The following is a 15,534-nucleotide window of genomic DNA, read 5'->3' as shown; positions in this document are numbered from 1 at the left end:
CTGTTAAATGGCCTCATCTTTAAACTCTGTGCGTCTGTGCTGCAGGAGTCTCACAGCTGATCTGAGATCTGATGCTGTTGTCCTGTCGCACAGCATCAGAAATAATAATATAAAATATATAATAAAATAACATGTTGGCATTTCTGCACAGCTGTAATGTTGCTAACTTAAGCTTTGAGCGCGACAAAATTACTGTTGCTGCCTTTTCAAGATTTAAAGAATATTCATAATGTCAGATAACACTGAATTTTATTGCAAAAAATAAAGAGAGTTTTAAATGAATAATGGTGTCTGAGGAAAGCACAGCTTGATATCATAATACAGTCTGCAGCTTTATGGATGATCCCTAACTGTCCGGACGCCATGTTGTTTTCTGTGTGTGTAAATGTTTCCCTCTTTTATTTTCTGTCAGATTTTATTTTCCTAAATCTCACTCGGTTTCTGTCTTGGTCTCCCCTCTCTCCCTTTGCTCCTCCCCCACAGGAGCACCATGCGAAGAGTCGCTCAGGTGATGAGTAAAGCTGATAGTAGAAAACATGACAAGTTCTCCAACCAGTTCAACTACGCCCTCAACTGACCTCCAGCCGGCTTGATGTGTTTTTAAAGGAAATGAGATGGAATGAGTTCTTCTTTAGTTCACTGAGACGCACATGCGGGATACAGTATGGAGAGACTGACGTGGCTGAAAAGGTGTTTACGACATTGTGAAGTGATGAATGATGAATATGTGTCAGAAAATAAAATGTCATTCATGGGCCAAAGTCTTTAAGCTTAAAGGGACAGTTCACGCGAAAATGAAAATGAGGTCTTGTGGTCTTATGGGGACTGTGCTGCCACAGTTTTACTGTGAAGATTCACAAACGTTTTGTGGACTAAGAAGCTTCACTGCATTTGCATGGGGGTGAGTAAACACTGACTGGACTTTCAGCTTAGGGTGGACTGTCCCTTTAATGTTGCCTTCGTAGCAGCCAAATCCAATTTTCTTGTTCTTTATAAGTCCTAAATTAACACTAAAATTTTACTCCTTTTTTTGTATTTTCTATTTAAATTATTGTTTATTTTTAAATTGTTGTTTATATTTGTTTTGTGTGTTTGTGTGTTCAGATTGTGGATGCTTGAGATGAACATTTAAATAAACAGTAAATCTTTTCTCAGTCTGCTGTCTTAGTGTGTTTGTGCTGCACTCATATTGACTGTGAGAAGGTTTGGACAAGAAGCTTCTTCAGATGTAATTATGGAATGAGTTTCATGTTCCATGTGGCGCATTTAACGCGTCCACAAAGTTTGCATCCTCGCAAGAGACGGAGAGCCAAGATATCCTCACTTTTAGTTTGGCTCAGTTTTCGCAGGGGACTACATTTCCCATAATGCTAACCATGACTTCTTTTTCTTAAAACCTTGTCGGTGAACACACACGTCGTTCAGACTTCATGCTCCTGAACTGCAGCGGGCTCTAAACGCGTGGCATCGTGACAAAGCTCCTTTAGCTCCACAGCCTGCGCTCACAGAGCCGAGTCACATCTCTTACGAGGAGGTACAAATGTGAAAGCTTTTGAAAGTAGTTAAAAGCTAAAAATCCAAGTCATCACCTCTGCTGCCGCTGGCAACTCAACTGTCAGTCTGGTACAGCCATGGAGGCCAAGTACCACAGGTTTGCTGGAATACTGCGTCGTACTCTCACCTGACAGGGGAGACACAAACAAGCATGTACAGTAAAACACTAAAGGGAAGCATCAGCGAGGAGGTGGAGCCATCTTGTTTGCTGGGGGGGGTGGGCTGTGTAGGAAAATGCAAGTGGCATCAATGATGAATGAAATGTTGGAAGAAACCAACGCAGACAGTGTTGATGCTGAGCCTCCTCGCCGTCCTCCGAACCACATTTACAGAGCGGGTTTTCACCGTTTAATTGTCATCAGTTTAATATCAAAGGACGATATCATGTTGAGCTGAGGATTCAGTACATTCAAGGGTTTTATGGAAACTGTCAAGAAAGTCAATAAATAACAGAAAGGAAAACAACCACAGCTGGAGTTACACGGTACTGACGAGAGATCAAGCCATTCTTTAAGTCGTAAAGAAACATCCAATATTCATACAGACTTTTTTAAAACAAAGAAATCAACTATTTGTCTATTACATAGTCTCAAACTGCATTCGGAGTAGGGAGCTAGAACACAGATGTATGTACAGTTTCTGGCAGATATTCACATTCTATCAAAATAATCCGTTGAAATTAAAGCCTTCAAACGTCAGTAGTAAAAATGAGAGCAGAGCTGAACGTCTGCTGTGCTGCAGTTCATTCCTACGCTGAAACATTTCAGTCTCTGTGGGCTCAGAGTGGACTTCTGAGGATGAATCTCTCTGAACCACCCTGTGTGTGTGTGTGTGTGTCTACAGGTGTGTGCTGTAGAAGGCGGGGGCAGCGTAGCTCTGTGTCCCCAGCATGAAGGGGGACAGGACGTGGCTTGCGGTGAGGAAGGGCAGCTGGACCAGACTGCCCGCAGGGGGGTGATGGTGGCCCGCGTAGCCCGCATGCATGGCCAGGTGCCCGCTGATTGGAGGGGACGGACTGAGAGGGCTGAGGCTCCCCAGGCCTCCTGCTCCTCCCGTTCCTCCCGCCCCTCCTGCCCCTCCTGCTCCTCCTGCGCCGGTGGGGGCGGAGGTGTCGGCTCCGGGATTCTGTTTCTTCCACTTGGTTCGGCGGTTCTGGAACCAGATCTTGACCTGGGTCTCAGTGAGGGAGAGCGACAGGGCCAAGTTGAGCCGCTCACACACTGAAAGGTAGCGCGTGGACTTGAACTTATTTTCCAGGGCCACCAGCTGCTCGTAGGTGAAGGCAGTCCGGGCTCTGCGGGGCTTCCCCGACTTGGAGTCCGAGCCAGAGCGCTTCCTCTTGGGCTTTCCCTGTGGGCCCTGGCCCCCGTTGGGCTGGACGTTGGTGGTCTGGCCTCCGGCAACTCCTCCGGGGCTTGCGGCATCTCTGCCGGGGTCCTGGTGGCTGTGCTGGCCCAGATCTCTGTCTCCATTAGTGGGCAGAGCTGAGCTGCTCTCCTCACTGCTGTAGTTCCCGTCTGGAGCCTCTGAGTCTGGGGTCCCGGATCTGTGGTAGTCATCCTCATCTACGCTTCTGTATACAAAGCCTTCTTCTGAAACAACACAACAAAGGTGACGTCAAGAAAACCTCCATCACTCACTTAGGATCTGAATGCATGAAGGAAGCTTGATGTGAATGTTTTGCAGTAATCAGACGTTTGTGTTGGGTTGCGGTTCCTCTGACGACCGCCGGACATGACGTGTGTGGCAAGCAGATACGCACACACACCGAAGTGAAAACTGTCATCGGCTTTGAAAACACAGTTTGATAAATTCTATCTTTAACATTAAAAAAGACAAATAAATCTGATAAACCTGCCAAAAATAACACACTTTTGATTAACCCACTCAGCTGTGGACTCCTTGGTTGCCTGCATGTCCTGCTGCCTTTTGGTAGCCCCTCATTTTAAATTGCCTTATATTTTCCCCCAGAAACTGCAGTGCTGCCTCATTTACTCAAACACATCAACAGAAACAGGCACCATCAACTGAAAACATGAAGGCATCCAATGGAAATGTTGAAACGGGGCCTCTCGGCAGGATGGGGCCTTAAGATTAAATTCGAGCGGCGTCTTAAAGCCTTTAGCGCTTTAATTTATATAGTGCTTCAGTGGGGTTAATTATCCAATCCGGTTAGAGTGAATGGAAGAGGCACACAGTGATGTCGGGGGCTCCTGAGGGCCCACAGGTGGGAATGTGTCTGTTTGTGCTGGTGCAACATACTGAACCTCACTGTAAAATAACACCACAAACTTAATGAATGCAGCAGGCTGTAACTCGCTAAAGCAGCACACAATATAAAGATCATAAGCTAAAAATTAAAAGCTGAAAATGAACTGAAATCTGACATGACTAAAAAGATCGCTGAGGCCTTTAGGCCCTTAAAGTCCTGATTAGATCATTTGAATGCAAATCATTAAAGTCTCAAACTGTTCACACAATTAGTCAAAGTGAAAATATCTTTGGCTATGAGTTGTTATCAGCCAAACATTTGGATAGCAGCCAACTGGAGGGACGGAATGAAAATAACAAGATCCTGTAGTCAGCGCCCGTGCTGGATGAACCCACTAGGAGGCCCCGGGGCCCCCCGGCCCCCCGGCCCCCCAGCCCCTTCCCCCACTCGCTCTTCACACTCCATGCAACCTTTTGCCTTTAAGTAAGTGGTGTGATATTCCCTTCTGCCTATTTGAGAACATACACAGAGCTGAGAAAACAAAGGGATCAAAAGTAAAGGGAAGCAACCGGATCTCATCCGGTCCAGTTTCCTGATTCAGCCTTGAGCTCGCATGTCTACAATTTTATCAAGTTTAAAAAAAATTAACAAAACAAATCGAAAATTTAACATGAACACATCACAGCTGTGTGTGAGCGCAACATTAAAAATAAAAGTGTCCTTCGGTGAATCTGTGACTTTAGTCCATTTCTGCGTCACCAACAGAAATGGAATAAATATGTATAATGTATGGAAAATGTATAAAACTACAGAGAACTTTCTGCTTTAGTTTACCAGCTGGCACAATAAATAAAAAATCCCCAGCGTTAACTAAAAAAAAATCTAACTTTTATTTTTTATTTTGAAAGAAAAATCATATTTGTGAGCCACATTTTCTTTTTTCTTTTTTTTAAAAATGTTGCCCACAAATTATTTGCCTGAAGGACAAACATTTAATCAGAAAAGCTGGAGTGTTTTGGGCTTACATTTCATTTGAGTCGTATTTGGTCAGTAGTTTACTTTAGTGTCACTCACAGAGAAAACAACAAACATCTGAGTTCACTGCTGTATTTTGAACGCTTTAACTGTATTTAATGACAATTAGAATTTTAAACAGAAATAATTGTTTGGTTTTTAATATATTCACAGTAATTCAGCTTAGAATAAATCATAAATGCATTTGTACTGTATTTAATCTGCTCACTAGCTTAGTGATCTGAGTGAATTACATTACGTTAAAAATTAATAAATAAAAATAAGCTCAGTTTGATAAGATTGGGGTTGTTAGGGGTCATAAAGTCTGGTTTGTGCTGAGAGTGTAATTATTATTACTTATTATTATTACTATTACTGATTTTAAACGGTGGGTGCAGATAAATGCGTCCAAATCCGAGTAGCAGACAAATGGACAAACAAATCTAAAGGTTTAAGGAAAGAAAAAGACACGAAACGTAAAAGGAAAATAAAAAAGAGAAGAGAGAAAAGAAAAGCTGAAGAAAAAAGTTGGACTTCGGGTTGTTGTTCAGCAGCTGATTGAAGATAATGACTTTGAATGGAGGCTCACACACACACACACACACACACTGGTGGTTGAAACAGATATTCACCAATCAATAATACCGATCTCCCTCCCTCTCTCTCTCTCTCCCTCACACACACACACACACACACACACACACCAGTCGCTGCCAATTACGTCGCCTTTTTTTTAATTGCGCTCCAATTAAAGGCGACGCGTCCGGAGAGCAAACTGCGGAGAGTTGGACGCGTTGCACTTCCTGTCAGCTAAGCAGGAGGACACTGAGGACTTCCGCTCCTCTCTGCCGTTTTCCATCTCTGATGCTCAGAAAAGCTCAGATTTGGATTATGAACGCCGCCACTCTTCGGTGTGTCTGTCTGTTCTGTCTCACGGTTTGGACATCCGTCCGCTAAATGGACACGTCCTCACACAGAAGAGAAAAGGCTGCCGGACGAGGACTGGGGGAAACCAATTGGCTTTTCACGCAGAATTGGACGAGATATTACAATTAAAATTATCGGTTAAAAAAGGCTGTCGAATTAACACGCAAACGCACACAAATGTAAATTCTGAATGGAAATCGAATAAAAAAGTTGTTTGTTTTTTTTTAAATCACTTTGCAGATTTTTTTTCAGATTCTTTTGAGTTGAGCGCCGCTGCTGAATTATCAAATAAAAACCGATACTAAAAATATACTGAGATTTAATGAAACGAAATTCGTTTTTAAAAAGACTGAATGAAAACAGCAAATTGAAGAAGTTCTGACGGAGACAAAACGGGGGCGGGAAAATCAGCTGAACGAACGAAAGCAAACAAACTGGCCTGGGCTTAAAGGTGAGTTCCGTGTAAGTCAGACTTACTGCTCTGGTATTCCTCCGCACCGTAGCAGCCTTTGCTGGGCTCCAAGGTGGGCTCGCGCTCCCCACTTCCGCCTCTCCGGTTCTCCGCTCCGTACGCGCTCAGCTCGCGCTCTCCTCGGTGGCCCGCGTGCTGCTGCTGCTGGAGCTGAGGTCTCCGGTTGCTCGTGAACTTGTTGGGGTCCAGGATGTCCAGAACGGAGAAAGACGTGGTCCGGTGGCCGGTGGGGCCCTGGGAAATCATAAGATCGGAATTATTCATTCACAGCATCCCAGTTTAGTCTTATGTATTTTTTGTTTGTTTTGATTGTTTGTTTTTTTTGAGTTCGTTGCTTCGTTGGTTTGAGCTTCCGGTATTTCTTCTTCGGTCCGGACAACGTGTGAGTGAACTGATGTTTCCTGTTTGTCCTGTTTGAAACTCCCCTTGTTTTTAATTGAGCCACGTATTCATTTTTAAATAAGTATTAATATTAATGTGTAGCACTTATCACAATTATTCCAAACAATCTCATAAATAAACGGGGCTATAATGATAATAATAATAACAACAGCAACAACAACAACAACAACAACAACAATAATAATAATAATAATAATAATAATGATAATAATAATGACAACAGTGTAATAATAATAATAATAATAATAATAATGATAAATGTTGCAATAGAATAGCCGTCAGTCCGTTGTTTTCCTTACTGTATTCATAAAGAAAACACGAGAAGACAAGAGGAATCAGCTTGAGTCCCCTCCAGTACGAAAAACGAAATCAATCCCATTTTTTATCGATACAAGTCAAGTATCGAAAGAAAAGCAAAGTATCGGGAAAAATAGGTGCAGCCCTTATTGTTTATGTTGAAATGCTTGCAGAACTAACCGAGCATTTCTAGAGATGATTCATGAAAGAATTAATTTATGTTTCATTAAAAATCACCAATTTATGGCCAAACTTCCATCAGTGCGACCCTGTGTGTGCGTGCAGCATGTTCACCACGATACCCACATACTCTGAAGTTATATCCTTAAGATTTATGTCAAGGCAAAACAAAAAAAGAAGAATAAAAATAAAAAGTTACCGACTGGTGCGGTGGCTCAGTGTGTGCTTCCCCCCCGCACTACATCCTGATTAGGATCATTCATTTATTAATGGGAGCAGTCTGGAGCATGTCGACATGAATAATCCCACATTAATAATATTTTAATTCTCTCTTTAAACAGGTTAATCCGAGGGAGCATTCGGGTGGCAACCGGGGGCCCATTAACATCTGATGATAAGAATAATAATCACACAATACCGAGATCAGTGATTAAGAGGAATAATCCTTTATTTGGGGTTCCTAATGAACCTGGGTTGTAATCGGTGACAATCAAACGTTCTCTATAATATAAACACGAGGGACCGGAAGGCCTTATTTTTGTACTTATAGACTGCGGGTTTTTTGTTTTTATTTTAAGAAATTTCTCTTCAGCTGCTATTTTATTTAAGGTGGGAGCATTATATGGTTTATATGCTACAATTCGTATTAAGTCACATAATTTTAAAATGTGTGAAACTGCCACGTTTTCATTGGAAATTCGTCGGTGTGTGAGAAGCTGCCTGACTGCGTTTCCCTCCGAGCTCCGCTTCACTGTCACGTTACTGCAGCAAACTGGCTCTTCATTTGTACTTTTACATCGGAAGTTAAGTTTCACGACGTGACAACACAAGTCCAACTGCCATCAAAGACTTCACGAAAACAAGACAAACAAACAGAAAAAAGCGTCTTAGTCGTTGTTAAACTTACACTCTTAAAACTTCATTTTTCTGCGTCCAGCTGAGGCCTATTTTTGAATAAGCGCACGACGGTAACACTGCAATGTTTTAGTCTGCTTTTCGGGTTACTTTTAGCTCGCTTTTCGTGCAAATTCTGTCTATGAGATCTACGTTTATTTATTTATTTCTGCTTCGTTTGCTCTGTTGCCGCCGTGTCCTGCTCGGTGATCCAGCTGATCTCTTTTTCTTTACACCCTGCGCGTCTGCTATCAGCTGCTACAGCGAAACTCCATGAAGTTCGGTCCCATCTACCTGCTGTGGCGGGACTAACACCGGGTGAGTCGGCGCAGGGTCCGAGTGGTTCTCCACGACCTGGGCTTCTCTGCCGCCGGCCACCACGTTGGAGAAGAGCCGTTTCTCCCCGGCGGCACCTCCGTCCAGCATGTCTCCGCCGTCCGGGCCCACCACGGTTTGGGCCCCGTCCCCGCCGGGAACTGGCACCGCTCTGTCCCGACTCATCACGGGCTGAACTGCGTCTGCCACGGGCCCTGCTACGGCTCTGTCCCGGCTTACCACTGTCTGGACTCCGTCCGCCCCGGGCCCCGGTACCGCCCTGTCCCGGTTCATCACTTTACTCTCCCTTTCCCATAGGCTAACCTGTTAAGAATCCGGACTGAAATGCAGGTGCGGTGAAAAACGAGGGGGGGGGAAGAGAACAATCAGACCAAAACGTTTCAGCGGGACTGTATGATATTCATGCCAAAATAACTTCACACCACGAGCCGGTTCACGAGTCCCATCAACATCCGGTCTGAGATGCTGTTTCCAGCCCGTTAAAGTTTTTCCATGAATTAAACAGTCTGGACAGATGAGGGGCTTTAAGTACCGGACGTGGTCCCGTAAAAAACTTTGATCTTCTTCTCTCCGGCTCTTGTCACTTCATACTCCGCGGCAACACATCGTCTCCGGTGATCTGGTGTCTGTCTTGTACGTCGCCGTTATCCCGTGTTGGCACACACACTAACAGCGCTCGGCGTCCCGACCTCCAGCCTCGCGCGCTCCGTCTGGTCACCGCTGGGCGCGCGCTCTGGGAGCCTGACAGGAGTAGAAGGCGGGACGGACGCTGATCTTGTCTCCGCAGTAGTTAAAACTGGCTCGTGCGCTGTCCCCCTCCGGGTCCCTCATTCCCCATTAGTTAAGCGAGCCTCCCTGTCTCTCCCCCTCTCTCTCTCTCTCTCTCTCTCTCTCTCTCTCTCGCTCTCTCGCTCTCCTTCAGCTCGTTCAGCTCTCAACACCTTTTTTGGTTTTTACCCTGCCCCTCGAGGACCCACTATCATAAACTCACATATATCCGTGCGCGTGTGTGCGTCTCTCTCTCTCTCTCTCTCTCTCTCTCTCTCTCTCTCTCTCTCTCTCTCTCCTTATTTATGCATTCCTATTCAACTCCCGGGACTGTAATTGGTTACAAATTAATCCCACTTGCACTAATGGCCAATTATCTCGGGCAGCGCGCGCGCGCGAGGAGCTGGTGAGACCAGCACGCGGTCTGTCCGAGCACGAGGAGAAAGGCACCGCGAGCGGGAAGCTCGAAGTCCCGGCTCCCTCTCAGACCTTATGATGTTTACAGGTAGACTGAAATGACATGTTTACTGCATTGCAGGCTGGCAGGTGAAATATCGTGCGCGTGGGCCTGTGGCTGTACAGGTAGGCCGAGGATGACAACAGTTTGGGACTGCAGTCCGTTATTCGGATATGATGGGTAGAATTAGTGTTAACTAGTGTGGGGCGGAGTTACAGCAGCTAACGTGTTGAAAGGTTAACTGCGCGCGTTGTAATTGACGCGTGGCTGACGTGTCGTCTGGCTCCAGCTTTACTTACGTCCATATGAAAGGAGCGCTTATCTTTAATGCAGATTCCAGGGCAGGGCCTCTCCTCAAAACTCAATTACGGCCTGAATAAAGCCGGTAATGTCCCCGCTGCAGTGAAATATTGATTCCTAATCCTTGGCAGTCATTACTATGCCAGAAAATAATAGACCACAGAATTGGATTTTGATTTAACACGCGACGTGTTTATTCAAATGCTAGGGACTTAATATTCCGTTGACTCTCATTTTCAGCCACAGAGGAGAGAGGAGTAGTGATGGAGGCTCTAAGGCCACACTTTTGTTTTATTGTTGTGGAAGAAATTTAAAAAAGAAAGAAGTGATGGGACATCTTTCCTGTCCTCCTCCTCGGCCCTAATACACAAGGTCAGCTCCATGTAATTGCCTTGCTCAATGATCCTTAGGAGGAAGAAATTAAAAGTTGAGCAAAATAATGGCTGAAACAATGAGACATGATTAGCCAATCAGAGAGCTGAACCCATTATAGGGGTGGGGTGTCTTGATCTACTTGCTGCTTTATGGCTTTATTTTTAAACAGTCAATATATTAACTATATTAAATATCACAGTAACTTATTCACCTTTGGAAAATATTAGCATTTTAACTATGGTGAAGAAGAAAAAAACTTTAAAGCTCTGCCAACAGACGCTGCCAAAGGAACAAGAACAGGACAGAGAAGTGGTTCGAGACAATCCGCCCGGTGCGTATGGAGGAATCTTAACTCTCATTATTGCTTGATCTGCAGATGAAATCCAAGTACCGTAGTAATGCAGCCTCTCCTGGGGAAATAAATTCCAGGTGTGATGTGTCAGATTAAAGATACATGATGGATTCTGTATTTTTGTAAACTGATACATCATTCTAACCCTGTTCCACACTGCATCTCTGACACCGAAGTAATGAAATAAAAACATGCAGGCCTGCTGGATAACTGAGTATAATAAAATCCATAGATACTGAACTGTTATCTTTAAAGACTTAGAAGCATATGATAATAATAATAACAATAATAATAATAATAATAATGACGGTAATGTAGTTGCAATAGAACAGGAAACGAACAATACAGGAACTAAAGTCTGCAGTACTGGTAAAATGCCATAATAAAATTGTGTGTGTGTGTGTGTATGAAAAAGTGTGACTATCAGTGTAAGGAGCTGCAGTGTCCTCATAACAATAATAACATGAGGCAGAAAGGACTGTCAAGTGAGAGTATTTTGCAGATGCTAACTTTAATTTTTAATTATGACTCAGTAACCCCCCCCCCCCCCCCCCCCCCCCCCCCCCCCCCCCCCCCCCCCCCCTCCACACACACACGCACGTATGCACACGCATGCACACACACACACACAGTCAGTCAGTCCTAGTTCCCACAGTGTGTGCTGGCACACACTGTGGGAACACTCCCAAGCCTCTCCCTCTCACCACGTGTGTGTGTGCGTGTGTGAGATTGAGCTTGTGGCTTGTGTGTGTCTTGTGTCTATAATTATTCTAATGAAGGTTAACGAGCTCTGCTCAGCCTCCTCTTTATTAAATTAATCTCAGCCAGTAATGAATCATAATTACTATAATTAGCAGTCGAGCTGCCTGATCTCACACTGCTGGCTGCTCACGGTGAGCTGATGATATCAGGGTGTTCGCCAGACCCTCAACCTTCATGTCCTCAGCCCTTATACATACTGTGTCCACACTGGACATGTGATCGGCTGTGTTCACTGTCCCCCACTTCAGCTGATGCTCTTGACATCATTACTACATACAACTGATCAATACTTCACCGGATGGACACATTCGGAGACAAAGTCCATGAAAATTTGAAGGAATGTTTCCTCTTATTGTTGTCATTATAGTATTATTGTTCTTAGTTTCCATAATTAATTTGTTTGTTTGCTTTTACATTTTTATGCATAATTCTTCCTTTTATACGTTTTCAGTTGTATGTTATTCATTCAGTTCAATTCAGTTTATTTATACGGCACCAAAAGTCAACAAAAGTCATCTCATCACACTTTCCAATTAGAGCAGGTGTAGGCCAAACTTAATTTATTCACAATCTTTTCCATTTTGCTGCTGTAGATGTTTAAGCTTGGGCTTATTTTAACTACTTCATATACTGGTGACTGGTTCAGTTTACAACAATGCATCATATTCTACAAGATCAGCACATGTTTGTGCTGTAAGAGCCACAGGAAAGAAGAGCCGCTAAAAAGTCAACCTCTTAGGGCTTTTAAAGGGTTTATTTTGTTTAAGAATGAGAATTTTTACAACACATAAAGAAATGTTTATGTGTTGTTTATGTTTATCACAAATCAGCAGACTGGGAGATACGTGGTTTTCACTGGACAGGAAGTGGAGGAAAACTGTGATCTGAAAAGTAATTCAAGTGAGTAAATGTAGTGGAGTAAAAAGTACAATATCTGCCTCTGAGATGTAGAGGAGCATAAGTTCTTGAAATTGTACTCAAGTACAGTACTTGAGTAAATGCACATCATTACTGTTCATCAGTGGCTCATTCCAGTAACTCCAAACACATTTTCTGCTGATTGTTATGTGTGTGTCATTTGTGCATATTTTTAGACGCAGTGTAATTTTTTTATTTACAAGCTAATGATAAAGGTTTCTGTGATGGATGTTGCCCAAAAGTACTTGTTTTCGAAGACCCACATCAATACAACCCTATTTATTAAACACAGAGTTCAAATTATTTTCCCGACTCTCTCGTTTTTCATCAGTCTCTCTGCTTCCTCCACTTGGCCTGTTTTTCTATTTGGTGTCTTTTCAAGGTTCTATATTTTAGATTAGCAGCCCTCTTCTTCCCCATTACAGGAGTAATAACCCCCCAGCCTCCTCACACACACACACACACACACACAAATACCCACAGTTAGACACTCAGATAGCATCTGACCTGAAGAATTAATTAAATATGATAGCTGATTAAAAATAGCATAACTAATAGTGTAATATCTCAAGCTGTCGTCTTTAATAGTCAACATTGTGTGTGTGTGTGTCTTATCTGCTGCAGACAGACGCTCTCACTATTGATTCCTGTTCATTTCGGTTGTCAGGCAGACCACTCAGCTCATCTGGAATCATTAAACTCTACTGTCTGCCCGTCTCCGTCCCTCACTGTCTCCCTGCATGTCTCTCTGCCCGTCTCCCTGATTGTCTTTCTCGTTTTCACACTTTCATTTGTCCGTACCTTAACGCGCGCCATAGTTTTTTTCAACTCAGTAAACCACCCTGCTATCCTGAACACTCACTGTGGATTAAACTAGTGCCAGACAAAAACTACAATTAGCAGCTGGTGTAGGAAATGACTGAGTCTATTGTTTAAAAACAAAACTTTCTTTGTGGCCTGTTGATTACACTACTGCCAAAATCTATTTAGGATAAATTTAAAATCACAATTAAAAAAATAAAATAAGGGAATATGTCAGCCTGTGCAATACTGTGGCCTACTGATGTGTTCTTAAGGCTTTGGAGACGCACACAGAACACATTCAGTGATGTTTGGTCTGTAGCACAGAACGCTGCAGGCACAAAGTGGGATTACAGGACAGGACGAGCCGCAGCTACCTGGTTAACATGCTAACTCCAGCAGACATGTCTGCAACACAACACATGGACGTCTTTGACAAAACACCAGCATGGTTTTTTCTTTACGTTCTGTTGGTTATGTTAGTTGAACGTAACCAACTTGAATTTCCCTCGGGATCAATAAAGTATCTATCTATCTATCTATCTATCTATCTATCTATCTATCTATCTATCTATCTATCTATCTATCTAGTTCATTCTGGAATGTTTTAAAGCAAAGCTATGACCGTATCTTAACAAATTGCACCACTTCACTTAAACTAACCCTTTATGTATCTCTCTCTTGATTTCTGATGGGTAAAAGGGATTTGTAAAGCTACGGCAATCATCTCTGAAAAACAACATTTTGCTAAGATTTTACAACATTCTGTTCTTCTGTGTTTATTTTAGTCACAAAGTATTGCTCAGTTGATTCATTAAGTTGTTAGAGGAGCAGAGGGATGGGTGTGAGTTGACAGACAGGTGACTTAACCCTTGTCTCCCCACCTGACCGGAGGTCATTTTGGTGATCTGTTGTAACCCTGAGGTTAGGCTGTGGCACTGGGCCAGATGAGTTTTTATGGGTGGGGGTCACAGCTCAGTGATCAGTGTGTGTGTGTGTGTGTGTGTGTGTGTGTGTGTGTTCTTAAGCAGTTGGTTACTCCTCAGCTGTATCTAACACACCGTAGTGAATAAGACAGTGAATAAGGTCCTCTTCATTACTAATGCTTCTCACATTTCTTCTCAATTTGTCGTGTCAATAGTTTAAACAGAATGTGTAACAATAAAGGAAGAGATGAGACAGGAAAGAGAAGCATGAAATGTTTCATTGGATCTGTGGTATGTATTAATGGTGTTTGTTTTATGGATGTGGTAGGTGCTCCTCAGCTGGGGCTGAATGGAGGCCTGACATGCAAAAGACAAACTCGGTGTGGTGATCGAAATACACAGTTCTGGTAGCATAACGTTTTCTAAAATGCTGCCTTCAATGTGTTGCTGGATTGTGCAATAGTGTGTGCAGGTCTTGAACTTGGAGTGAGCTCTCCAGGGTGCTCAGACTAAAAGAGTCCACAGGCAAACTGAGCACCAGTTTAAGGTTCTGGGAGAAACCATGTGATTATTAGAGTAGGGAGTGACAGTGTGTTTTAAGCTGTTTTTCTCAGCTTTTACCACTCTATTGCAATATGTATTATACATTGAGAACACACATTACCAGCACAGGTGATCTGTATTTTAAAATAATTTGTATGTGTTGTTATGTTTGATGCCATTGGAGGCATTGCAGATCTCCCTATATTTTGATGGAGGTTGAAGTCCTGGTTAGTGGCAGCCTATATAATTATTTTATTTGTGACATATTTACAAAAAAACAAACAAACAAATCACAAAACTGTTGTTTGTGCTCAGGACAAGTAAGCAAACAAAAGCACTCAAAACACAAACTACTTCAGAACACCACTTGTGTCCATTTGCCTGCATTGCTTAATGTCATACTAATTACAACCAAACAGTCCAGCATTTGATCGTGTGGTCCCTCGCTGCACACTTCACTAATTTCTGTAACTTGTGAACCATAGGCACAGTGGTTACATACATACACATACTTTAGAATAAGCCACAACTTCAGAAGTTATGAATGGGAGCTTAGTCAGATTCAGGAAGGTAGTCTGTGGATGCCCTGAGCTTTTCTAGTCCCTCACCTTGCGTGTCAAAGTAATCCCTCAAGAGCGTCACCTCAAGTGGGACAGATCTACCTTCCTCATTGACTCACAGTGTCTTAATGAACAAAGCAAGAATGCTTATTAGTACCAGGTATGAACACACACACACACACAGGACCAGCAGATCAATATTTACAACCTATCATCTTGACAAAGCAGGAAATTATGGCAGCCAATCAGTGCAGTCTAAAGTCAACAAATGCCATTTTGTCCTCTGCTACTTGATTAATCAGTGAATCATTCATCAGCATGTTGTGCATCCACTTCTGAGTCACAGTAATGACAGAAACGCCACAGCAGCTGTAGCTTCTTACCTAAAAAACACATCCTGTAGTATCCTGCAAATAATATGACAGGCAGAATATTGTGACCACTTCCAACAGAGTCTAAGGGCTGGATGACCAAAGTTGGAACT

The 15,534-nt window shown here is 43.1% G+C and overlaps 2 protein-coding genes across 2 annotated transcripts in view; one reads left to right on the top strand and one right to left on the bottom strand.

Annotated features, from left to right (window-relative positions):
- The window catches only part of uvssa (UV-stimulated scaffold protein A), a 28,095-nt gene extending 27,291 nt beyond the window's left edge, over positions 1–804 (top strand). Inside the window, exon 16 of the mRNA XM_046406043.1 lies at positions 484–804. Coding sequence (XP_046261999.1) covers positions 484–577 — 94 coding nt within the window. The 3' untranslated portion in view covers positions 578–804. The remainder of the gene's footprint in view (positions 1–483) is intronic.
- Positions 805–1,916: 1,112 nt separating this feature from the next.
- nkx1.2lb (NK1 transcription factor related 2-like,b) lies at positions 1,917–8,797 on the bottom strand. The gene is made up of 3 exons (XM_046406512.1): positions 8,247–8,797; positions 6,185–6,413; positions 1,917–3,146 (listed from the first exon to the last, which is right to left on the bottom strand). The coding sequence occupies exons 1-3, from the start codon at positions 8,559–8,561 to the stop codon at positions 2,392–2,394; spliced, it is 1,299 nt and encodes a 432-aa protein (XP_046262468.1). The 5' UTR covers positions 8,562–8,797; the 3' UTR covers positions 1,917–2,391.
- Between the last annotated feature and the right edge of the window lie 6,737 nt (positions 8,798–15,534).

This window comes from Scatophagus argus, chromosome 12, assembly GCF_020382885.2.
Source record: "Scatophagus argus isolate fScaArg1 chromosome 12, fScaArg1.pri, whole genome shotgun sequence".
In the NCBI taxonomy this organism is placed as follows: Eukaryota; Metazoa; Chordata; class Actinopteri; family Scatophagidae; genus Scatophagus; species Scatophagus argus.
The sequence above is the reverse complement of the archived record's forward strand: the minus strand, read 5'-3'. Positions and strand labels throughout refer to the sequence as shown.

Coding starts and splice junctions, on each gene's coding strand:
- nkx1.2lb (XM_046406512.1), bottom strand. CDS start 8,561: ATGAACCGGGACAGGGCGGTACCGGGGCCCGGGGCGGACGGAGTCCAG. Junction 6,414..8,246: donor TGTTAGTCCCGCCACAGCAG/GTAGATGGGACC, acceptor ATGATTTCCCAG/GGCCCCACCGGCCACCGGAC. Junction 3,147..6,184: donor TGCGGAGGAATACCAGAGCA/GTAAGTCTGACT, acceptor GTGTTGTTTCAG/AAGAAGGCTTTGTATACAGA.